Below are 25146 nucleotides of genomic sequence, written 5' to 3'. Positions count from 1 at the left end.
AGCAAATATTTCCAAAATCTGCTAATTGACAGTTTCTAGAAAGAGATTTTAAAATAAATAAATAAATAAAACAACACTTGCGCCCACTCATACTTCTAATATTACTTCTTTTACAAATTAACAGGTACCAAAATGGCATCGTAGGACACGATCGAAATCAAGCGATGTGAAGACACTTTAATTGTAACCGTTTAATGTAAATAAATGATAGCCGGCGTGAATTCTTTGCAGCTCAGGCTTCAGGGCAACAGAGAGAGAGAGAGAGAGAAAGAAAGCACCGCTACAAAAGACGCTCTGGGGCACTTTGCGCCCTGTTGCTTCTTTGCAAACTTGCTTTAGTCGCCCATTTTCCCTCCCTCGCTCGAATCCGACCTGCGCTGTAAGTCCTGCGGTCGCTCAGCTGGAGCTGTTGCCAAGGTTTCGAACCGGAAGACTCGGTTACCCTAGCGACGACGTGACACGCTGCACTGTCCAGGATCCTGCTCAGGTAGGCGACAGCTGGTTCTTTCTTCGGTCTTTCCCAGCGAATAGCTCCAGATTCGTCTGGGTGGACGGAGCTGAACGGTGACTCTTCAAAGACTAGATTTCTCATATAAGCTTGCAAAGGATCTGTGGTGCTCTATGAACTACATTTTTTCTGGGTTAGGGGGGGGTCAGTCTACCTTTTTTTAATTTTTTTTCTGAACTTCCGTTCTACATCTTTAAAGTTAGTATTTGGTACTGTAGGGAACAGACCACGCAAATCAACCTAAGCCTTTAGGCATCTGGGTACCGGTTTCTTTTAAAGCTACAAATATATAAGGCAATAGAAATATGTTTTTCCAAGGTTAAACTCCAATAGTAAAACACATACAACCTTAGATTGAAATATTATTCCCGTTTAGGACCTCAGTGGTGCAAGCTGTGAGAGCATTTCATTCACAGAGTTGTTTGCACTAAAGTCTTCATCGGTCTTGATATTTTATATATATATTTTTTTATAAATATTTTTTCTTATTTAAATATTTCATTTATTAAATAAATTAGAAAGGTACTCATCTCTTTAAAGAGATGAGTACCTTCCTAATTTATTTAATAAATGAAATATTTAAATAAATAAAGATTTATTAAATAAATTAGAAAGGTACTCATCTCTTTAAAGAGATGAGTACCTTTCTAATTTATTTAATAAATGAAATATTTAAATAAGAAAAAATATTTATAAAAATATATATATATAAAATATCAAGACCGATGAAGACTTTAGTGCAAACAACTCTGTGAATGAAATGCTCTCACAGCTTGCACCGCTGAGGTCCTAAACGGGAATAATATTTCAATCTAAGGTTGTATGTGTTTTACTATTCTTTTTAAGCTGCCATAAATTCAGTTTTTAATGATTTGTTACAGACCAACAAGAATATAGGGCTCCCTTTACAAAGGTGCACTAGCGGTTTTAGCGCGCGGTAGCCACTACTGCCTCCTTTTAAGCAGGCGCTAATCTTGTGCGTGCGCTAAAAACACTAGCGCACCTTTGTAAAAGGAGCCCATAGTGTTATATAACAAAACATATTTTCCACTTTTAAAAATTCTACACAACACTTTAATATTAGCTAAGTTGCAGTTTTGCTTTTGTTAGGGAACTCATAGAATATAATGTCAGATCAGGACCATATGATCTACCTCTTCTATCCATTTTCATTCTTGAAGGCAGATTTTTCATAGTAGGTGGACAGGGGAATTCACACATTCAGGTTGGGATAAGGAGAATTCCACTACACACTCGCCTAGGGATCAGGGTCTGTAAATTCTACTTTTTTACTCAAAACAATACCCTATATGGAACTGATAAAAAACTCTGCAACACTAAAAGGCCTCAATCAAATACACCATACATTCACACACCCACAAGTGAAAAAGACAAAAGATAAGCAAGAAAGAAAGAAAAAAAAAAAAGAAATAAGTGGAGAAAAAGCCTCAGTTCTGCTTCATCTGGCAAAAAAACTCCACTTCATAAGATAACCACTTGCACATGTGAAAACAAAAAGTGAAAAAAGCACTATAATAGCCTGTCATGACATTACTCTACAGGCTATTACAGTGCTTTTTTCACTTTTTGTGTTCACATGTGCAAGTGGCTATCTTATGAAGTGGAGTTTTTTGCCAGAGGAAGCAGAACTAAGGCTTTATCTCCACTTCTTTCTTTTTTTTTCTTTCTTGCTTATCTTTTGTCTTTTCCACTGGTGGGTGTGTTGAATGTATGGTGTGTTTGACTGAGGCCTTTTAGTGTTGCAGAGTTTTTTGCCAGTTCCATATAGGGTATTGATTTGAGTAAATAAGGAGAATTCCCCATAGTAGTTGAGAAGAAGCTCCTCAAAACAGAACATCTTGTAAAATATGTACCGGACTGTACATACTGTGCACCTCACCATATATATTGGGAGCAGAAATTTTAAAAAAGCTGTTCATGGCAAACAAAAAGCCTCAAGTATAAATACTCCTCACATATAGGGGAGTGTGTGGTGCAGTGGTTAGAGCTACAGCCTCAGGTTGTGGGTTCAAACCCACACTGCTCCTTGTGACCTCTGGGCAAGTCACTTAATCCCCCATTGCCCCAGGTACATTAGATAAGAGTGTGAGCCCACCAGGACAGATAGGGACAAATGCTTGAGTACCTGAATGTAAACCACTTAGGTTATAAGTGGTATATAAATGCTGAAAAATATTCAGCATCCACACTTGTCAATAGCTCTCTTTTCAACTGGCATTTCCAGATGCAGCCAAATATACATGTGTAAATGCTGCTATTTATGTGTGGAGATGCTTCAAGTTTATTATATTTTGATATATTGCTTATTAAAGCCTAAGCGGTTTCCAACCAAATTTTACAAAAATATAAAATTAGGGTAGACTTACAAGGATAATTAGACACTATTAACAGACATACAGGGAGATTGAGAGGGGATATGATCGAAACATTTAAGTTACTGAAGGGGATAGACTTAGTCAATAAGGACAGGTTGTTCACCCTCTCCAAGGTAGGGAGAACAAGAGGGCACTCTGTAAAGTTGAAAGGGGATAGATTCCGTACAAACGTAAGGAAGTTCTTCTTCACCCAGAGAGTGGTAGAAAGCTGGAATGCTCTTCCAGAGGCTGTTATAGGGAAAAACACCCTCCAAGGATTCAAGACAAAGTTAGACAAGTTTCTGCTGAACAAGAACGTGCGCTGGTAGGGCTAGTCTCAGTTAGGGTGCTAGTCTAAGACCAGAGGGCCGCCGCGTGAGCGGACTGCTGGGCATGATGGACCACTGGTCTGACACAGCAATGGCAATTCTTATGTTCTTATGCATAAAAGGGAAAAATGATTAAAGGATACATCATATTAAAATAAAAGGAGAAGGGAAGGGACAAACCAAGAGGATGGGAAAAGGGCAAAAGGTAGAAGAATGGAAAAGAAGGAGAAGAAGAGAAAAGAGGGGAACCCCCCCAACTTCTAAAACAACCCTCATAGGCTCCTTTTACTAAGCTGCACTAGCGTTTTTAGCATGCGCTGAAGGTTAGCGCGGGCTTACCCACGCGCTATGTGGAAAATACTAATGCCAGCTCTATGGAGGTGTTAGTGCAGCTTAGTAGAAGGAGCCCATAGTGTGTAGTTCCTAACACTCTGGTAGATATCTGATTAGATTCACTACTAAGAATCCTCTCTCTGTTTCTACCAGCTTTCTTGAATTCCTCTAGCTTTTTCTTTACCACTGTCACCGAAAGGCCATTCCATGCCTGCACCATGCTTTCAAATTTAATTTACCTTTTTCAAATTTTGACTTCTTGGTCTAGAGAGCCTTGGTCTTTACTCCCAATCCTTGAAGGCTGCCAATAGGTCAGGATCTGAAGATACCCTGAGAGTGATTTGCAAAGTATGCAGGTAGTGGGCCTGCAAATCTCAATCATTCTATTCATTGGAATTTAGGAGTAACCTGAAAGCCTGAAAGCCTGATCAAGGCCTGGAAGTGAATACCGCAGGTCTCTAGAGTATCTTTTCCTCTGAAAAAGGATTTTTTTTTCTTGTGCATATATACCTACCTACCTGTCAGTGAAAATTATCAATAGCCTGTGTTGTTCTAAGGTACACATGAACTCTAGTTTATGCAGACTTTGCTGATTAAAGGTTTCCCTTTGAAAAATGCCTTAAAATGTAGGTGCATACAAAGTGACAGAGTATATTTGTAACTGCTGTTTCTATGGGTGTCTGATCAGCAGGGGATAAAACTGCATGCTTAGTTTTGAAAATTAAATCTCTGCATGCTGTTCTCTTCCCGTAGCTTAATCCCCTCCCTCAGGAATTTCTCTTATTAATCAAGCTTAAAATAAGTACACTGTGGTAGCCCATTATTACTTTTAGCTGATCTGAAGGGAACAATGCTTAGCTAGAACAATCCACCTGAAATTTACCTGAGTTAATGCCCCTGACATTTGTGTGTGTGGGGGGGAGGGGGGTGTAATTTTTTTTTTTTAATGTATTTGGAATTTCTCTATCCATTCCAAAGGGAAATCAAAACTCAGCTCGACTCCCTTCACATGGAATTTTATGCTAACCCTATTGAATATGCAATCAATTAATGTGGAAGAAGATCAGTTTACTTTATATTGATGTTAACAACATTATAGAGACAATTTTCAGTTGACATTGGGACAAAATCAGTACTGTACATACTTTTTAGTTGTAGACTTGGTGCCAGTTTGCAGAGAAAGTAAGCGCAAACTTTTATTTTGAAACTTTCAGCAGTTACAAATTATCCACAAACATTTGCACCTGCTGTATGGCTGGTTGGATGGAAACATCATAAACAAATTTGAAAAGGAAATCTGTACATGCTACAGTATATGCCTTGTGGAACATCAGGCAGACTTCGAGGGGTGTGTGGGCAGTAAAGTCAATTTGCACACTCAGACAAGTCAGTTTGCACACACAGATTGTTTTGAAAATGGCTTGCCTACTTTCACGTCAGTATGAGGTGGGAATTCATCAATGTGTGCTTCTCTTAAGAGGTGTTATTTTGCACAAGTTGCAATATTTTAGCATAAGGGCTCATTGGATAAAAAGGGACCTGTGGTGAAAAAGCATGACTTGTGGTAAAATAATCTGTCTTAACAAAAGTACACATTGATGAATTCTCCCCTAAATCTATTAAAATAATTTATTTCTTATTCTGGCACCCATTATATAAATATGTACTGTAATAAAAAGGAAAATCATAATAATAATTTTATTTCTTATATACCGCCAAAGCCATAGTAGTTCGAGGCGGTTTACAATAAAGAAGGGCTGGACAATCAGTGAATGGGTACAATCAGCAGATACAGATACAATTAATATATGTAAGCATGGAACAAGTACAATATAAGGGGTCAAATGTAAGGTGAGCGGGAAGGAAGGTAAGAAAAAAGAGATCTTAGGGGGCAAGGGTCAAGTAAGGGGTCTTAGGCTACAAATCGGTTAAATAGATTAGTTTTTAATAATTTTCTGAAGTTTAGGTAGGACGAAGAATGCAAGATAATGCTTGGAAGGCTAGAGTTTTGTTCAGGTATCTTTTATAAAGGCAGGCCTTTAGAGTTGGATGGCTGAAGCGATGAGCTCTGCGAGTGGGTCTGGATGGACAATCTAAGGTAAAATGGGGAACCACGTATAAGGGGGCCAAACCAAGAATGGATTTGAAACAGAGACAGGCAAACTTGAACAGCACTCTTGCTTCCAGGGGCAGCCAGTGGAGTTTTTGGTAGTAGGGAGTTATGTGTTCCCATTTTTTTAGTCCAAAGATCAGTCGAATTGCCAAATTTTGGATGATACGTAGTCTTTGAATTGTTTTTTTGATGGGTCATAGACCAGTGGTATTCAACCCAGTCCTCAGGGACCACCTGGCCAGTCAGGTTTTCAGGATATCCACAATGAATATGGATGACAGAGATTTTGAAAACCTGACTAACCAGGTGGTCCCTGAGGACTGGGTTAAATACCACTGTCATAGACAGCTACTATATTTCTTTGCAAAGAAAGACATAATGGAGATCATTCTATAAAGAAGGCACCAAGGGCCAGATTCTATATAGGATTCTATATAGTTCTTCTTCACCCAGAGAGTAGTAGAAAGCTGGAACGCCCTTCCAGAGGCTGTTATAGGGGAAAACACCCTCCAAGGATTCAAGACAAAGTTAGACAAGTTCCACCTGAACAAGAACGTGCGCTGGTAGGGCTAGTATCAGTTAGGGTGCTGGTCTTAGACCAGAGGGCCGCCGCGTGAGCGGACTGCTGGGCATGATGGACCACTGGTCTGACTCAGCAGTGGCAATTTGATTCCCGGTGTCAGAAGCTGCCTAAGCAGCTTTTGAGAATTGCACACATGACAGGATTAATTCATTGGGGGCCCTAGGCATCCAAGTATACTGGGCCCCCATGGACCTGGCCCTTCCCCTCCCCCATGGCCCCTTCCTGTAAGAGTGTACCTATGGGCCCAGCTCCAGAAGTCCAAGCAGCACCTTCTCGATCCTTCTTCATTATTCAGTGTAGCTGAACTTGCAGTCTTCAAAAGACCGTGGGTAGAGGTACCTACACACCACCCACGGCTGGCCTGGAAGCCTTCCCTCTGACACAAAATCCCAGTGTCAGAGGAAAGGCTTCCGGGTCAGCCGTGAGCAGTGTGTAAGAACCGCTGCCCATACCCTTTTGAAGACTGAAAGTTCAACTGCACTTAATAATGAAGAAGGCAATACTTGGATGTCTGGAACTGGGCCTGGAAGCAGGTACACTGATGTCATCGGAGCAGGCAGTATTCTGGGACCCCCTGAACTCTTCGGGCCCAAGGCACATGCCTACTTGGCCCACCCATTAATCCTGACCTGGTTGCACACGGGCATCCTGTATAGAATTGCATCTTTCCTCATGGACAGATGCCTAAGCCCGCCTAACACAATGATTCTTTAACTGGCGTCTATGTCACAAGCGTTGGTTAGAGAATTGGGTTGCCGATGAGCAGGGACGAGAATCTCTCTCATCCATGATCAGTTTAGTGGCAGGGAACCCATCCCCCACCACAAGGATTTCCGGAACCCCTGAAGCTACCCCCTACCCCTGATTGTCCACAAGACATCCCCCAGCAGGAGGGATACCCCCCTCACGAGACATCCTCCGGCAGGAGGAGTTCCCAGTCCCTCCTGCCAGACCCCCCACCCTCATGAGACATCACCTGGCAGGAGGGATGCCTAGTCCCTCCTGCCAGAACCCCCAAAGCTATCCCCTACCCCTGAAAGTCCACAGCAGGAGTGCCCAATTCCTCCTGCTGCCACCATCCTGAGACATCTCCCGGCATATTAAAAAAAAAAAAAAAAAACACAAATAAATATATCAAGTAAATTTTCATGATATTTGTGAAAAGTGCTCAGTGCCCTTGTCTCCTGCAATCAGACAAGAGGACAATTTTGGGACCATCATTTCACATTTCTGCCCCTGTATAACCTTCAAATATTTTATACTTCTAATTTGTTACTGAATTACATCTACTATTGCAGTAACAGCGGGATCTGGATAGCCCCTAACCGCCCAAATACCCCCTCCCTGTATCCCATCCAAATAATTAATAGACCACACACATATTTGGTATATATAGCCGCAGCTCAATTTATTAACAAAACAGGTAATAATTTGCATAAATTAACATCCACAAGCATTAACTTCCATATAACCAATCTGCAGCTCCTCCCGAGCTACACGGTGTAACCATCAACAAATTTCCCCCGACCCCGCCATAAACAGCAAGAGTCTGAGGGGTGGCATGACCTCATGCCCCATTAACCAAGTCAGTAGATCCCCGGGCACGGCTCCCCGCCGGCCCACCACTCATCGCCGGATGAGCCCCAGCACCCAGTAGCTCGGGAGACCCGCCAACCCGAGCTACCAAGGCCACCAATAAAGGGCGGGTGGGCAGGAAAAAAGCCGCCCTGGAGGACCCGGAAAAAACTGAGTCCTCCAAGGTCCCAGCTTTAAAACTTCCTCCAAAGCCACTCCCACTCCTTTCCTCCAATCACACGCTAAATTCCTAGCGCGAACCACACCCCCACTATACTCACGACTTCCTATCCTATCCTTCCCCCCCTTGCTAACCTGCCTCATGGGCAACCTAGGGGCTCCCAGCCCCGTGTTACCCTTCGCCCTTCGAGACGGGCTCTTGGGCTACTCTTGCAATAAACATTGAAACTTAGTAGCACTTATCTCTGTTTCCTAGAAGTATCGTAATATTCTTTGAAGGATATGACTGCAATGTGGCCCAGTAGGATTTTTTTTATTCTTTCCTTTTAAGTGAATCATGCTCCATAAATATACATAAATGATCTCTTTTCTTAGACACATTAAAATACATCTCTCAACTGTAGCTCACAAATGACAGACTGCACTGAACAAGTTAAAACTTGACACACACTGTTACTAAGGGTTGACGTACCGCTTCCCTTATTGAAGATCCTTGCCTTTCTGTTGGATGGCACTCGGCATCAGCATTCACCGTATTTTATTTTATTTTTTCACACCTCATATGTGCACAGATATGAGGGTAAATGCCAATATTTTGGCTATAGTTCTAGAGAATAGCATCTAAATATGATGGTGCATAGTTGGGCGTACACACAGGCAGAATCTGGGTGGAAGATGGGCAGGGAACACAGTTAAGCGCATAAATTATAGAATTCTATAATTTTTGCCTGTTTTTTTTTTAAAAAACAATCTAGGCATGAACATTTATACCAATTTTATGGCTGGTGTAAGTAGTTGCACCTATATTATATGCATGAATTTTAGCTCTTACTCTAGTATTCTGTAAAGGAAAATCTGTGGTTACCTTCCTTTACAGAATATGCTCCAGGTAGATTCCCCTTTTATAGAATTGCCCTGTGACCTAGATTTGCCTAGAGCTGAGATAATGCATGCAAATTTATCGCATCCATATTCATTGTGGGTATCCTGGAAACTTGACTGGCTGGGTGTGTCCTGAGAACTGGATTGAAAACCCCTGTTCTTGGAAGGATCTCATTTAGGACTGCTGTATGTGGGAAAGGTGATCAGTTTGTGTTCTCAAGGACTATTGATCAAAAGTGTTGTCTTAGGATATGTATTGTAATGACATTTCTTCAACTTCTTCATTCCAGTCTTTTACCCAAGGGGAGTGAAATGAATATTGACGTTATTGGGAGAATCCGGCCTAGCCGGCAGGGGGAGAAAGTGCCAAATCTGTATATGTCTGGATCAGGGAAGACTGTATCATTAGTTCCTGGTGGTGAGGGACTATCTTTCAGGTAAAGTTGAATTTGAAATTGATTTACTTATATCATGTTATATTAACAGATGAGAAAGAATAGCTTCTCAGGAATGATGGAAACTATCTTATCATCTATATAATAAAACCGTAGGCGGCGCATGCGCAGTCTTATCGGCGTGCTTCCATGATCCGTATGTCCGTGGCCGCCAAGACTGCAGCATGCCCCGCTCTTACTACGGCCCCACTGCCCTACACTCTCCAGAAGGACTGGACTGTACGAGTCCCCAGCAGAAGCGCGTCGGCTCGAGCCACTTCTCATCTCTGCCTTGATTACACATAACAATAAAAAATGCCCCAGACGTTAACACCAGCCAGAGAGCAAGAGGAGCGCCTGCGATCCACTGTCACGTGAGCCCTGCATTTGACACATAGGAAGTGTGCATGCGCGGCTTACGATTCTTTGAAAGACGCGGCGGTGGCTAATCTCACGATCCCCGCCTGCGTTGGACTTCCGACGCAGGCGGGGATCATGAGAGGAGCCACCGCCGCATCTTTCAACTAAAAAAAAACAAAAAACCAAGGCGGATGTCGGCCCGATGGCTGGAGTTCACCGCTGAGTCCGGTGAGGAGTGCTTCCCTCAACAGGAACCGTCGGGTCTAATTCAAATACTCCCAGCAGGTCGGGAGGGGGCGGAGCATGCTCGCACGCCTGGCGCGGACCGGACAGGAACTAGACTCCCTGCAGGAGCCATCCTGTTGGCTGGAGATCACCGGACTGGACAGGGGGAGCAGGTAAGGGGGTGCTGCAGTACAGGAGGAGCGGGGAAGAGGTGATTCTGGACAGGGGGGGAGGTAACAGGAAGGGAGGCCTACTGCTGGATAGGGGAAGCAGGGAAGAGGTACTGCTAGACCGGGAGGGGGGGGATAAAAGGAAGGGAGAAGGGCTCCTGCAAAGGAGAATAGCTACTGCTGGATATGGGGAGCTGGAAATGGGGTGATGCTGAACAGGGGGAGATAAAAGGAAAAGGGCTACTGCTATATAGGGGGAGCAGGGAATGGGTGGGGGTGCTGCTGGACAGGGAGGAGGTAAAAGTAAGGGAGAAGGGCTGCTAGCACCCGTTAATGTAACGGGCTAAACAACTAGTATACTATAATAAAACGCTAAGCTAAGTTAGATAGCTCTAAGTCTAATAGATGCTGGCATTGTAATTTGGAAGTAGGGACATTGGATCATTTCCTTTTTTACTGTCCCTGTATTAAAATATTTTGGAATTCAATTTGGACGCAGGTCAACCGCTTACTTGAAAATCATGTTGCTTTGTCTTATGATACTATTCTGTTCGGTATGGATATGAGGAAAAAATCTCAAATTTCATCCTACAATAACAAGCTTCTATTGATAATGACGGGGGTGGCAATTCAGCAAATTACTAGAAATTGGAAAAATTATACCAATCTTAATTATTCATTTTGGTGGAATTCACTTTGTCATATTTTTAAAATGGAAAGAGCAATTGCTATACAGAAAGGTAACTATAATAACTTCATAAAGATCTGGGGGGCCATTAGAAAATTATTGTAATGAATGAACACTGTTTTCCTTTTTGATTGTTATATCTATTTAGTTGGGAGGAGGGGGGAAATTGGATGCTTAAGATTTTAAAATAATGATTTGATTTGGATTTATTATGGTTATATTATTTAAAGGACTGGTGGGTGGGTGGGAGGGGTTATAATTTTTACATTAAGGGATTATATGTATAAGAATATCAAGTGTTGTATATCTTATTTGTATTGTATTGTTATAATGTTTATCACTTGTTTGTCAGTTTTAAAATGAATAAAGAATTATTTAAAAAAAAAAAGACAATTTTTTTTCTTTTTTAATTTTCAATGTGTCTGAGCTTTGCAACTTTCTCCATGTATCCTTTTTTCTCAAAAACCACCCACAAAACTTCTCAAAGTGATATCAATGTCTTTAGCAAGGACCACAATATAAAGCTGGAAGGAGGGAGGTTCAGAGGAAATATGAGGGTCATTTCATAAATAATGTACAGGTTGGCAACATTGGGGAGTGGATGATGCAATTGCAATAAATCTTATTTCACTTTCACTTCAGTGCTTGAAGCAGCAGGACATGTGCTTAGTAGCTCAGTAGTGTACATAATGTGGCTATGACAAGGGTGGGAAATGGAGGCTGCAGATGTCTTGGGTACTGTGTCTCTTGACGATCAGAGGTTGTACATTAAGATTGAAACTCTACATGGCAAAAACCCAACAGAAATCCACAGTGCATTACGTGAAGTTTGTGGTGAGTTAACAGTAGACCGTAGTACAGTTTCTCAGTGAGCAACTCGTTTTCGGAGTGGTCGTGTGAGCATAGATGATGATGCAAAACCAGGAAGGCCGAAATCAATAACCGATGAATGATGTATGAAACTTGTGGCTGATGCTCTTGAACAAGACAAAGTTCCATGTGGAAGAAGTGTCACAGCAGTGTATTATCGTGATTTTTTGCAAGCAATGCGCAGAAAAAACCCAACCTCAGTTGCTTTTGGCTGGGCCACTTATTCTTCACGACAATGCTCGCCCGCACATAGGGAATGTAGTCATTGAAAAACTATACGAATACGGCTGGGAGATGTTACCTCATGCTCCCTACAGTCCAGACATGAGTTCACCAGACTTCAACTTTTTCCAAATTTGAAACAACCTATGCATGGACATCTCTGGAAGAGCTTTCTTCCGCAGGTACCGGAGCAATTCAGCAACTGAACAAAAACGATGTCTTGGATGGAATAATGAAGCTTCCCGGATGTTGGGACTCAGTCATTGAAAAGCAGAGAGACTATATTGAAGGATTATAAAGAAATGCTTGAAAAAAAAACAACAACATATAATTTTTTTTAAAAAATAGTGTGTATTATTTATGAAATGACCCTCGTATAAGAGAGTGGTGGTTATCTGGAATAGCCTGCCATTTTGTGAGTGGGGGCCAGAGTAAATCTGTCAGAGTAGGTCGCCAGTGCCAGATGTTGAAGAACAGGGGACTTTCTCCCTGGATGTTGATCAAAATCTCTTACTGTACCTTCACCACTACCTGTTGTTTCACCCATACCCTTCTTTCTTCCTCTGAGGATTTCCCTGCCACCATCATGGGGTTGTAGCCAAAATATGCATGGGATAGATAGTCAATGTAGTGATAAGGACAACAGAGGGAAATGACAGAAAACTGGGTAGTATTTCTGATTCTCTAAGCTTTCATTTTCATACTAGCAGTTGAAATACACTTATCTGGCATTGCCTTTTTGTTTGGAAATTTGTCATTTTTTGTATTATTTACATTTCCAGATCTCTTTTCAAACGCGGTGTATGTACCAGAAGAGGTAGAATTTGAACCCTGCATGATGTATCATAGTTTTCTTCATTCATTTGGTCTTGTTAAGGTGTTTCTCTGTCTTGGACTACTACCTCTAATGCCATCTTTCATGTAATAACCATAGTTTTCACTTCTCAGATGAGATTTCCAAATGATTTCAGAGTACTAGACGGTATACGTGTTGAGGCACAGCTAATTTCCATTTAGAAGTATTTCACTTGCAAACCTTGTTTACAAACCTCCAAAAAATAGAGGATAGAAATGCCAATTTTCACATCCTATTCTTTTTCTCATAAAAATTAGCAGTTACAATATTATTTTGACTTCTGAAACATAAAAACATTTCCAGTGTGGAAGTTATATATTTTTCTGACATCCAAACTTGTAATGGAAGCTCTGGGGAAAGATAAGTCAGACTATTTTGCTTTAAAACTCCAGGCCTACAGTTTTTTGGGGCCTGTAATTCTGATATCTTTCAATGGAACTCAGGTAGTGCCCTTCTTTCTTAAAGTACTTCCTTTCAGTTTCCAGGAGCTGTGTGATGCACAAACCTCAAGAACAGCTGTTTTCTCCAAAACCCTGGAGCCCCTGCTGAGTTTCTTCATTGAAGGGATGAATGTGAGCCTTTTGACTCTGGGGGAGTGGGACTCCAAGAAATCCCAAATGTTGACTGGTGATAAGAATGACCGCTCAGGTCTCGTCCCTCTGGCCATTGATCACCTGTTTGGAGAACTGTTGACTACTCAGCGATTAGCAGCAGGTGAATGTAAAATAAATGAGGTATTTGGGTTATCATTCTTAAGATTTACTGGGGGATTTTGTGTAGTTTGTCCAAAATTAGGCCCTGGGATGATCCATTCGTAAGCACAGACTCTATAAAGGGCTGTTCCCAGTGAACATTTGTTGGTAAAATTCAAAGTACTTATGAAAACTTGCACTGGGTTTTACTAAACAGTAGTAGAGGCTTCTACCATGGGTCAGTGAGTTAAAGGCTCCAATGCTCTTAGAATTCCTATGAGCGTCGGAGCATTTACCTCACTGGCCCATCATAGAAACCTCTATTGCCATTTAGTAAAAGGAGCCCTTGGTCATTTCACTCTATTTTTCCTGAATTCACCTCTTGAGGATTGTCCCTCTTTTGGGATTTTTTAAAATTTTTTAAACTTTTTAGTGGTGCCTTGTTTTGTTCCCTTTTGTGTTCTATTGTATGTATGTTTTATGGATAAATATTATTGTTTTATTTAGTAGTTGTGAATTATTTTTAATTTGTTTTATGTTCTGTTTCTTTATCTTTATTGTTCACTGCCTTGATGGCTCTCTGAATGGTGATTTATTAAATTGCTTAAATTGTTTAAATAAATAGAACACTATTTATTCCTGCCCAAGGGTGGTGTATATATATATATACACCCCTTTGGAGTTGTATGCTATGAAAATCTGTCACCCATGTTATATAATAAGGCATAGGGTAGATCTGTGCATAACTCCTAATGACTGCCATTTAAGTGCTTGTTATTGCCAGTTATTGATTGTATCATTAATTAAGCCAATTAAATTGAGCATTTAACTTTAGGTGACCTATACAAAATCCCCCATCCCCAATAATGTGTATAAGAAGGATGCAATATGTGAGAGTGAATCAGTATGCAGGACAATGAAACACCATTTCATAATAGTATTTATGCCATATATGTATTTCCCAGTTAACTGTGGTTGAAAAATAGCAGGCATAAATCTAGCCAGCCAAATTTTGTCTAGCTAGCTTTAGGTGTCTTCTCAATATCTCACCTCTCTTATCTCTCCCTATACTTCCCCTCGGGAAGTCCATTCATCAGGTAAGTGTCGATTCCTTCTCTCTTGCTGCGCCTTATACCTGGAACAGACTCCCTGAATCATTACATTTAGCACCATCCCCGGCTGTATTCAAATCCAGGCTCAAGGCTCATTTTCTTTGAGGTTACTTATAACTCCTAACCCTCACTTTCTATAAGGCATTCATGCCTGATGAACTCCCCAACCCCTTATTTGTCATGTTTGTCTGTTAAGTAGAATCTAAGCTCTTCTGAACAGGGACAATATCTTAAATGTTCTAATGTACAGTGCTGTGTATATCTAGCAGCGCTTTAGAAATGAAATTGGAATAGTAGTCATTAGTGAACATTCAGTTCATTAGTGTGCTTTAAAAAATTTATTGTGCACAACTTTGCTTTAATACATGTTAAGTTACAATTGAATGCACGTAAAATTGATTAACGTATATTAAAAATGTTATTAAAACAAATATGTGAAACGAACTGAAAAGCAATCTGAAAAAGGGATAATTAACCAACACACTTTTTCCTTCGAATATCACAAGTTTTACATAAAGTATTTTCATCTGAAAACTTAGCTGGTTAAGTTTGGCTTAAAATCCAGCTAAAAATAACCAGGTAGAATTGGCTGGCTGATATTACTTCAAATGTCATTGCCTTGAATCCTCAGTCCTGAATACCAATCCCAAATTCAATTTTTACACTAAATCCCACCAAGCTGGGAGTTGAATTAGAAAAGCGACATCCAGTAGGAACTCAAGTTTTACTTGCATTTTATTTTAAGTGGTTCAGTAGAAGAGCAAGTAAATTATCCACACATTCATCTGGTTTTTGTTTAATTGAAACAGCAAAAGGAATGCTCAAAGTTATTGAATAATCCTGTTTAGCTACCAGTAGAGACAGCAGGGAACTGAAAATGCTTCAAGGGCAGATAATTTAAACTGATCAAGTTGCATGGATAGAAGCAATCAGGGTGCAGATGTCTCCCAAAACCTGCATTGCACCATCTGGATATATCCAAAATGTACATAAATATGATAGAAACTCAGGAGAAGCTTATCAAAATCTATGAGCTTGCCACTATTATTATAATTTTCTTCTCAATATAAAACTTCCATTAAAATAGTTTCTTATATGGCTAGATTAAAATGTCTAGGAGACATTTTTCAAAACTGTACAGGTAGTTGCAAAGTCTGTAGGTGCTTTCATCTGTAGAATTTCCATCAAATCTCATTGGGGAAGTATGATGTACCTTCCTTTTGAAAATTGCTTAGGGATAGAGTTCCTGCAGAGATGTGTATTTGTGCTTAGTGTAGATGCTTTTCCCTGCAAAACAATGTTCATAGTTTTTGAAAATTCAAAACTATATGTGTTAATTGTACCTGCAAATTTACCAACTTTTCCTGTGGATAAAATATGCATATTGTTGATTCTTGCATGGACTTTTACCTACATACATAGTGGATAATGTTAAAACAGCCTGTTTATCCAGATAAAATTGACAGAGGAAGGTGGCACTTTATCGACTAACCAATTTATTGAGGCATGAGCTTTCAAAGACCAGCGTTCACATAGTCAGACTGAAGCCTCAATAAATTAGTTAGTCGATAAAGTGTCACTGGCTTAAAAGTACTGCATGGAATTGGGGTTTTGTGACTTTTGATTTTATAATCTTTTCAGCTTCTTCTTCCCGGAAGCAGCAGCAGAGGAGCTCTGTGACTTGGATTCTTTCTATGTCCATGTATGAAATTAACAGTGAAGTCTTAAAAGATCTTCTCCAATCATCAGGACCAGCTGCTGTGAATTTAGGACTAGCTTATTCTGCTCAGGATGGAGCCTACATCAAGGTAGATTTTCTCTTAATATTTATTCTATATGGTTACCAATTTCTTGCAGAAGTCTATAAATATTTGTGGCTGGCCCAATAAAAAAATCTTCAAGTGATGGCTACTGGGTTGGATATACTAATGGAACTCCTTCCCAGCAATCTGCTGTAGTTTGTTCTTTCAATCCCTTATTCTTGTTGCCTTGGACAAGAGAGATTCTAGTGGCATAGCAAAATGGTTTTCAACCTAGTCCTCAGAGACCACCTGGCCAATCAGATTTTCAGAAAACCCACAATGAATATGCATGAAAGATATTTCATGTAGTGGAAGAAGTGCATGCTAATACATCTTATGCATATTCATATGGATATTCTGAAAATCCAGCTGGCCAGGTGGTCCCTGAGGACTGGATTGAAAATACTAGCATAGTGAGCTGCCATTGTTTTGTTCGGTGCTGGAGTAAAGAGGCATTTCTGGAAACCTTTGCTGGAAACACTGGTGAGACACTTCTGGAACCACTAGACTGCAGGATCTTTTGCAATATCTCTGGGGCTGTTGGAGCAGAAAGATATTTTTAGAACTTTCTTTGTAGTAGGATGCCACTGAAGTGTGTTCAATAGTGTTGAGCGGACAGCTGTTGTATGACACTCTTTGAAAACAAAAGGATCTGTGGAGATGGTGATGTTCAAGATGCAGGCTTTATTCAAAAATGTACAATTGGATAATCCACATAAAATATATCTAGGACCTAAACCATAGAGAGATGTGGACCCAACATGGTCCGTGTTTTGATAATGATGTCTTCCTCAGGGGTCCTATAGATGACAAATTAATGAGTGCAATCTTACAGTATATATTTTTATATTTGCAAGTTAAGTGGACATAATGAACTAATAAAGTGACTGGTGCAAAGATAATGATATGTTACTCTTCACCATTTATGAGGAAATTTTAGACTGTATGTGTGGCATTGATCTTTAGGTCTGGAGACTTTTTAAAAATGATTTTGGGATGTTGCATTACGTCTGGCAGCACTATAGAAATGATAAGTAGTAGCAGGATCCTCTATTCTGTGGCCCAAGTTGCACATAAATTTGTGCACATTGCCAATTTGCATGCATAATTTAATTAGTTAACAAGCCATTCAGCACTGCTAATTGCCAATTAGCAAGCAATTATTAGCTCTAATTGACACTGATTAGAATTTATGTGCACAACTTTTGAAGAGTATTCTATAAAGTGGTGCATGTAAATTTCAGTGCGCAGATATCTAAAAGGGGTATAGCCAGGGTAGGAGAAAGGGCATGTCACGGGCATTCCTAAAAGTTAGGTGCACTGTTATAGAATACACTCAATCTATGCACAGGCATTTAGACCTAGTTTTTATTGGCATAAATGCCTTTGCCTAAATATTAGTCAGTCTATAAACTGCGCCTTACTCCGGAAGTGGTTTATAGAATCATGCTAAGTTTCGACCTTTTTTGATGCTGATTTCTTAGGTGACATACGTAGAATTTTGGCCTAGCTATAAAATGTTTTGATGCTTATTCTATGCCGATGCGATGGCCCTCCCTCCAAAATTTAAAAAAATTAAATAGCACCTAGTTAGTGTGTGCTGATAAGCAAATTACTGGAATACGCTTAACACAGATTAGTAGAAGGGCTATTTAGTAGCATAAATAGACAAAATTATCCATTTAAGTGCTGTGAATTTTTTTTCAAAATCACTTATATGATCAGTACTACTTTTGAGCACATAAAAGCTATTACAGATTGACCTAAGTGGGGTGCCGCAGGGCTCGGTGCTCGGACCTGTGCTCTTCAACATCTTTATAAACGATCTGGACATAGGTACGACGAGTGAGGTGATTAAATTTGCGGACGATAAGAAGTTATTCAGAGTAGTGAAGACACAGGGGGATTGCAAAGATCTGTAACGTGACATAATCAGGCTCGAGGAATGGGCATCAACAAGGCAGATGAGGTTCAATGTAAGTGTAAAGTGATGCATGTCGGTAACAAAAATCTCATGCATGAATACAGGATGTCCGGGGCGGTACTTGGAGAGACCTCCCAGGAAAGAGACTTGGGAGTTATGATCGACAAGTAGATGAAGCCGTCCACACAATGTGTGGCAGTGGCGAAAAGGGCGAACAGAATGCTAGGGATGATAAAGAAGGGGATCACAAACAGATCGGAGGAGGTTATCATGCCGCTGTATCAGGCCATGGTGCGCCCTCACCTGGAGTACTGCGTCCAGCACTGGTCGCTGTACATGAAGAAGGACATGGTACTACTCGAAAGGGTCCAGAGAAGAGCGACTAAGATGGTAAAGCGGCTGGAGGAGTTGCCGTACAGCGAAAGATTAGAGAAACTGAGCCTCTTCTCCCTCGAACAGAGGAGATTGAGAGGGGACATGATCGAAACATTCAAGGTACTGAAGGGAATAGACTTAGTAGATAAGGACAGGTTGTTCACCCTCTCCAAGGTAGGGAGAACGAGAGGGCACTCTCTAAAGTTGAAAGGGGATAGATTCCATACGAATGTAGGAAGTTCTTTTTCACCCAGAGAGTGGTAGAAAACTGGAACGCTCTTTTGAAGTCTGTCGTAGGGGAAAACACCCTCCAGGGATTCAAGACAAAGTTAGACAAGTTCCTGCTGAACCGGAACGTACTCAGGTAGGGCTAGCCTCAGTTAGGGCGCTGGTCTTTGACCAGAGGGCCACCATGTGAGCGGACTGCTGGGCACAATGGACCACTGGTCTGACACAGCAGTGGCAATTCTTATGTTCTTATCCTGTCTGAGTTAATAGCTCAGCTGGAGAATAAGAGTCCAGTTGCTGTCCTGATCCAGTTTCAAAATGTATCTTGTCTTTATGTTGACAGGGTTTGTCTCATGTTGTAGTATCCTCAGCATCAGAAGCTACCACAGCATTCCGTAAGGGTTGGGCACGAAGAACTGGAGCCATATCAGACCATGGACCTATAGCAAGTCATTCTTGTACCATCATCCACTTTAATCTAAAGGTGGTAAGTTTGGTACATATTCTTGTATATCATTCATTTTCTGATTATCTCATTGATTCATTTTGTTTTGTTTTCACCATGATTGTATACTATTTCATCCCAATTTCTCTCTATGTCCATATGTAACAGTTCTTAAAAATACTTGATAGCACTGGTTAAGTGCTGCCGTATAGAAGGTCCGTAGTTCAATTAAACCAGGTAGATTAAAGGTGGAATTTTTTAAAATTCTTTATTGTAAACCAGGAAATATCAACAGACATACAGTGGGTTTTCAGAATACTCTCAGATAGAAACAATAAAACAATTTTCTGCAGTTCCATGTAATGCTATAGCAAATGATTTTTTACCCATCATACCCTCCTACATTCTCCCCCACCTTCCCCACAGAGGGTATAATTCTTTAACTCTCACTAGTAATACTCAATGGGGACCAAAATCTGTAAAGCCTTAGCAGTTCCAAATTGTCTTTAAACAGGAGGTTTCCTCCAGATACCAAAGGTCTCTCAGACTTGTCAAGATAGATGATCCTTGAGAGGATCTTAGAGGCCTCAAAGGTGAATGGAGGTTTAAATTATTTTTTAGGGTCTCTGGCATGGGAGAATCCTGCTTTTCCAGTCCTGAGCATTTCACATATCTGTACTGCTCCTGTAGTAGATAGTGGTTTTGTGGTAGAGAAGTTCCCTTTGTCTCTGTAATTAGAGAGAAATTTACGTAGTTACAATGTTCATTCAAATACTGTCATACCATCAGACACCAGTCTTTTTGAGGAGGAAACCATTTCTGGAGAACAGATTTGTTTTCCATTTTCATATATGAGGGCTGATTGGAAAGTAATGAGACTGCCTCTGGTTTTTTGTTTTTTTTTTTCTAAGAAGTAAACATGGCAATGCTTTGCTAGTTCTTGTGAAGCTCATACAACGACTTTTCTGAACCTTCAGTTGGACTGCCATAGCCTTCATTGTTGGGTCACTGTGAGAGGAAGCACTTCATACGTTCCATCATGGCAGATGAGGAAGATGTATCTGTGACAGTACGCAGCACGGCTAATTAGTTCACCTCTGTATGCTTGCCGTACCATTTCAAGAGTTTCATTACTGCTCTTTCCAAGTTGAACACAATATTCAATCACACACCTCTGGTGTACTCTCACAGACATATCTTCCTCATCTGCCATGACGAAACCTACAAAGTTCTTCCTCTCACTGTGACCCAACAATGAAGACTATGGTGTAAGGATGGAGGAGCCCCCAAAATGTAAGGATGGAGGGGATATGTTGAAGCGCCCTTACAAATGCCAGGTCCTGGGTTCAATTCCTTCACAGAGGTTTCATTAGGAAGTAGAATCAAATGACAAGCACAGCCAGAAGTGATTGCATAAAGAATATAATATAGAAATGCAGAAAAGCAAGATTCATAAAGATTACAATTAAGGAATAAGTTTTACAAATACAGACTGCTTCTGTGCTCTTGTGAATGAGAGAGAAAAGCAGCTTCCTGAATAGGTGTTGTGAGGACAAAGAAAGAGAGAGAAAGGGGGGTGGGGAGGGTGATGTTCCAAGCTTCGGGTTCCAGAGAGAGAGAGAGAGGTAGAGAGAGAAGGCTTTTATAGCTTGGAATCTTATTCTAAATATAGAAACTATTGTATTTCCCAGTATCTTTCTGTTTATAATTTGTAAACTGTTTGAAACAATGGTTAGTTTAATTGATAAGGAAGATGTGATACTTGCAGGCATGGTAGATGGGATTAGTCTCTGGCTTCTTTGTCCCATTCAAGAAGCCTATTTTCTTGATAAACAATCCAGTCTGGCTGGATGCTTAATGTATGTGAATTCTGTGCAGGAGCATTTAGGGTCTATCTGCATCAACATTCCAGAGTCAGATTGATATAATGTCCCAAAGGTCTTTGCTGACATTGGTTAGGACAACCGAAAATGCTGATTGCTAGCAAAGCTAGGCTGACATACGGCAGCCCAACTGCAAGTTCAGAAATGTCAGTGTATGAGTTCACAAGAACTAGCACAATGTTACTATGTCTACTTCTTGGAAAGGAAAACAGAGGCAGTCTCATTACTTTTCAATCAGCCCTCATATTTCAGAGTTTCTCTCAAACTCTGCCTGACCAGTGGACCCTAATCCTCAGTTGGAAGTTAAATAAAGCAGTTAAATAAAGCAGAGTATCTGAAGTGCTTTCCCACTAAGTCTTTGAGACCCACAGTCTTATATTGGTTTTTTTATGTGCTCAGTTTAAGGGATTACTTATATTCCTTCCCAGAAAGTAGCAATGTTTGGGCAGCATAATTCACCTTCCATTTCCTCTCTTGAGATGTGGTTCTCTCATTTCATTTTTCAGCATCTGTACAACGAACCCTATTCAACTAGATCATGGTTGAAAATTGTAGATCTTCCTGGTGCAGAAAACCTCTCTGAAGACTTAACACTGGTGCATTTAAGAGAGAGGCCACTGCTTCACAAATCTCTGTTGACATTTTATCGTGTTGTGAATAAATTAGCAGGATCCCCATACCCAGACCGCGTGATCAATTATAGGTAATGTCGAATGTCTAGAATAAAATTTCTTTTACATTATTAGCTTCCAAAGTGGTGTATGCTCACTTATTAATAATTTTTGGAAGATTTATATGGCAAAAAGGTCTTGAAGCTCCATGTAGGAAGCAAAACTGTCATTGATGAAAGGAGATGTTAAACATTCCAAATGTAATCAAATGAGTTTTTCAAAATTCAAACAGTTTTTGATGAAAAAAGTGTACACATAAAGAGGGTAATTTTATAAACCATTTTCACACGTAAATTATAGATTGATATGTGTAAATGGGCTTTTAGGAAAATAGGTCACCTCTAAAAGTAAGTGCAGTGCAAGTTGGTACATACTTATGCCATATGTATGCTCAGAAGTGGGCAGAGCTTGGGTGGAGTTGTGATTTTTACTTATATTTTATAAGATATCTGCAGGCTTCAATCTAAGTGTAATTTGTGCTAGTATTTTATAAAGACATATAGATACCTATGCATCTTTATAAAATAGGCTTATAATGGACACATTCCTGTCCTGATGAGGACCAGCCAGCATGGCTTCAGCAAAGGAAGATCTTGCTTGACAAACTTACTGCATTTCTTCGAGGGAGTAAACAGGCAGATAGACAAGGGTGTCCCGGTCGACATCGTATATCTAGATTTTAAGAAGGCGTTCGACAAGGTCCCGCATTAATGTCTACTTCGAAAAATTGTGAGCCATAGAATCGAGGGTGATATACTCACATGGATTAAAAACTGGTTGGCGGATAGGAAACAGAGAGTGAGAGTAAATGGACAGTACTCGGACTGGAAAAGCATCACGAGTGGAGTGCCACAGGGTTTGGTACTCAGGCCCGTGCTCTTCAACATATTTATAAACAGCCTAGAAATTGGTACAATGAGCGAGGTGATTAAATTTGCGGATGATACAAAGTTATTCAGAGTAGTGAGGGCACAGAAAGATTACAAAGACATAAAATGAGACATAAACACATTCAAGGAATGGGCCGTGAAATGGCAAATGAGGTTGAAAGAGGATAAGTGCAAGGTGATGCATGTCAGTAACAAAAATCATATAGATGAATACAGGATGGCTGGTGCTGTACTTGGAGAGAGCCCCCAGGAAAGAGACTTGGGAGTGCTTGTAGACAAGTCAATGAAGCCGTCCACGCAATGTGCAGCGGCAGTGAAAAGGTAGAACAGAATGCTAGGAATGATTAAGAAGGGGATCTCAAACAGATCTGAGAAAGTTATCATGCCGCTGTACTGGACCATGGAGCGCCCCCACCTGGAATACTGCGTCTAACACTGGTCGCCGTACATAAAAAGGACATAGTACTACTCGAAAGGGTCCAGAGAAGAGCGACAAAAATGGTTAAGGGACTGAAGGAGTTGCCGTACAATGAGAGATTAGAGAAACTGGGCCTCTTCTCCCTTGAAAAGAGGAGACTGAGAGGGGACATGATTGAAACATTCAAGGTACTGAAGGGAATAGACTTAGTAGATAAGGACAGGTTGATCACCCTCTCCAAGGTAGGGAGAACGAGAGGGCACTCTCTAAAATTGAAAGGAGATAGATTCTGTACGAACGTAAGGAAGTTCTTCACCCAGAGAGTGGTAGAAATCTGGAACGCTCTTCCAGAGGCTGTTATAGGGGAAAACACCCTCCAGGGATTCAAGAAAGGGTTAGATAAGTTCCTGCTGAACCAGAACATATGCAGGTAAGGCTATACTCAAATAGGGCACTGGTCTTTGACCTAAGGGCCACCGCGTGAGCGGACTGCTGGGCACAATGGACCACTGGTCTGACCCAGCAGTGGCAATTCTTATGTTCTGTTAATCCATCTAGTTTTCTTGTTATAAAATTACTCACAAAGTATGTTCTGACTGTTCCCTGTATGCACTTCGGTGAATTAGTAATTAAGGAAAATGTTTAGTTTGATATTTGATATATTTATGTATTTTATTGTGTATGCTTTACTGTTACCTGCCTAGATTGACAGGTAGCATGGATTAATATTTTTTTGTATAAAATAAATATATTTTTTATTTTTTTTTTCCAAATTCTTTATTCATTTTTTAAATAAATATATTTTTTAAATGAAAGAATACTTCTATCTTGAAAATTATCTCAGGGAATTTGAGTACACTTGTAAATCACCATGTACAGATTTTCTGGATTAAAGAGAATGTGTGCATGCATTTTTATCAAAAGTGTACATAAACAACCCCCTCGCCAACTTAACCTTAGGAATGTCTTCTCTCAGTCTAGGGAAAGGGGAAGGGACTTAAGGGACTTGATATACCGTTTTTCTTTAGTTACAATCAAAGCAGTTTACATATTATATACAGGTAAGAATTTTGTATCTGGGGCAATGGAGGGTTAAGTGACTTGCCCAGAGTCACAAGGAGCTGCAGTGGAACTGAACGCAGTTTCCCAGCTTCTTAGGCCACAGCACTATCACTCCTGTGGGCAAAAATTTGTTTTTATAGTTCTTTGAATCTGTGTGGCTGTCAGAATGTACTGTTTTGCTTTTGCCATTCCCCATAAGTTGCTGCCCAGTTTTCCTAATGGTTAAGCTGGCTCTGAGATCTCTGAGTTTATAACCTCTTCAAACACTTCCAACCACATATCTCCTCTGAACTTTGATTAGGTCTTTGAGCCAAAATCCGTTCCAGTCTATACCCTCTTCAAACAGGAGGTAGGTCTGTGCCCACCTTTCTACTTTTCCTCCCCTCTTCCACAAACACCAATATGGCCTTTCTAGGGATTAACATTAGGGCATTTATTTGAAAACATCTCTAAGTATATATAATGGCTTATACACATCCAGAAGGGAGATAAATCCTTCTTCAGGTATATCAGTGATAGAAGAAAAAACTCAGGCGGGATTGTACGTCTTAGGAAACCAGACGGAGACTATGTGGAAAAGGATTCGGAAAAAGCCCAACTATTAAATGAATACTTCTGCTCAGTCTTCACCCGAGAAGCGCCAGGGCTCGGCCCTCAGCTACAGACAAGGGTTGGCTCAATTGACCCGTTTAGTAACTTTGAGTTTACGCCCAGCAGTGTCTACGGTGAGCTGTCAAAGCTCAAGGTTAACAAAGCAATGGGGCCGGACAACCTGCACCCCAGGGTGCTTAGGGAGCTGAGTGATGTCTTGGCGGAGCCACTGTCCGCGCTCTTCAACCTCTCCCTTAGTACAGGCAGCGTCCCGTTGGACTGGAGGACGGCTAACGTCATTCCACTCTACAAGAAAGGCTCAAAGATGGAGACAGCAAACTACAGACCAG

At 40.6% G+C, this 25146-nt stretch overlaps 1 protein-coding gene across 2 annotated transcripts in view; it reads left to right on the top strand.

Moving 5' to 3' along the window:
• The first annotated feature begins 351 nt into the window (after positions 1 to 351).
• Positions 352 to 25146, top strand: part of CCDC78 (coiled-coil domain containing 78) — a 144986-nt gene continuing 120191 nt past the window's right edge. The window contains exons 1-6 of one of the 2 annotated variants that reach the window (XM_033915014.1): positions 352 to 487; positions 9169 to 9315; positions 13182 to 13417; positions 16149 to 16315; positions 19180 to 19320; positions 21671 to 21867. In XM_033915014.1, coding sequence (XP_033770905.1) covers positions 9191 to 9315; positions 13182 to 13417; positions 16149 to 16315; positions 19180 to 19320; positions 21671 to 21867 — 866 coding nt within the window. In that variant the 5' untranslated portion in view covers positions 352 to 487; positions 9169 to 9190. Of the gene's footprint in view, positions 488 to 9168; positions 9316 to 13181; positions 13418 to 16148; positions 16316 to 19179; positions 19324 to 21670; positions 21868 to 25146 lie in introns of both variants that reach the window. The other variant, XM_033915013.1, reaches the window with a different exon arrangement.

The sequence above is a fragment of the Geotrypetes seraphini genome, chromosome 11 (genome assembly GCF_902459505.1).
Source record: "Geotrypetes seraphini chromosome 11, aGeoSer1.1, whole genome shotgun sequence".
Taxonomy (NCBI): Eukaryota; Metazoa; Chordata; class Amphibia; order Gymnophiona; family Dermophiidae; genus Geotrypetes; species Geotrypetes seraphini.
This window is presented reverse-complemented; position numbering and strand designations above follow the sequence as displayed.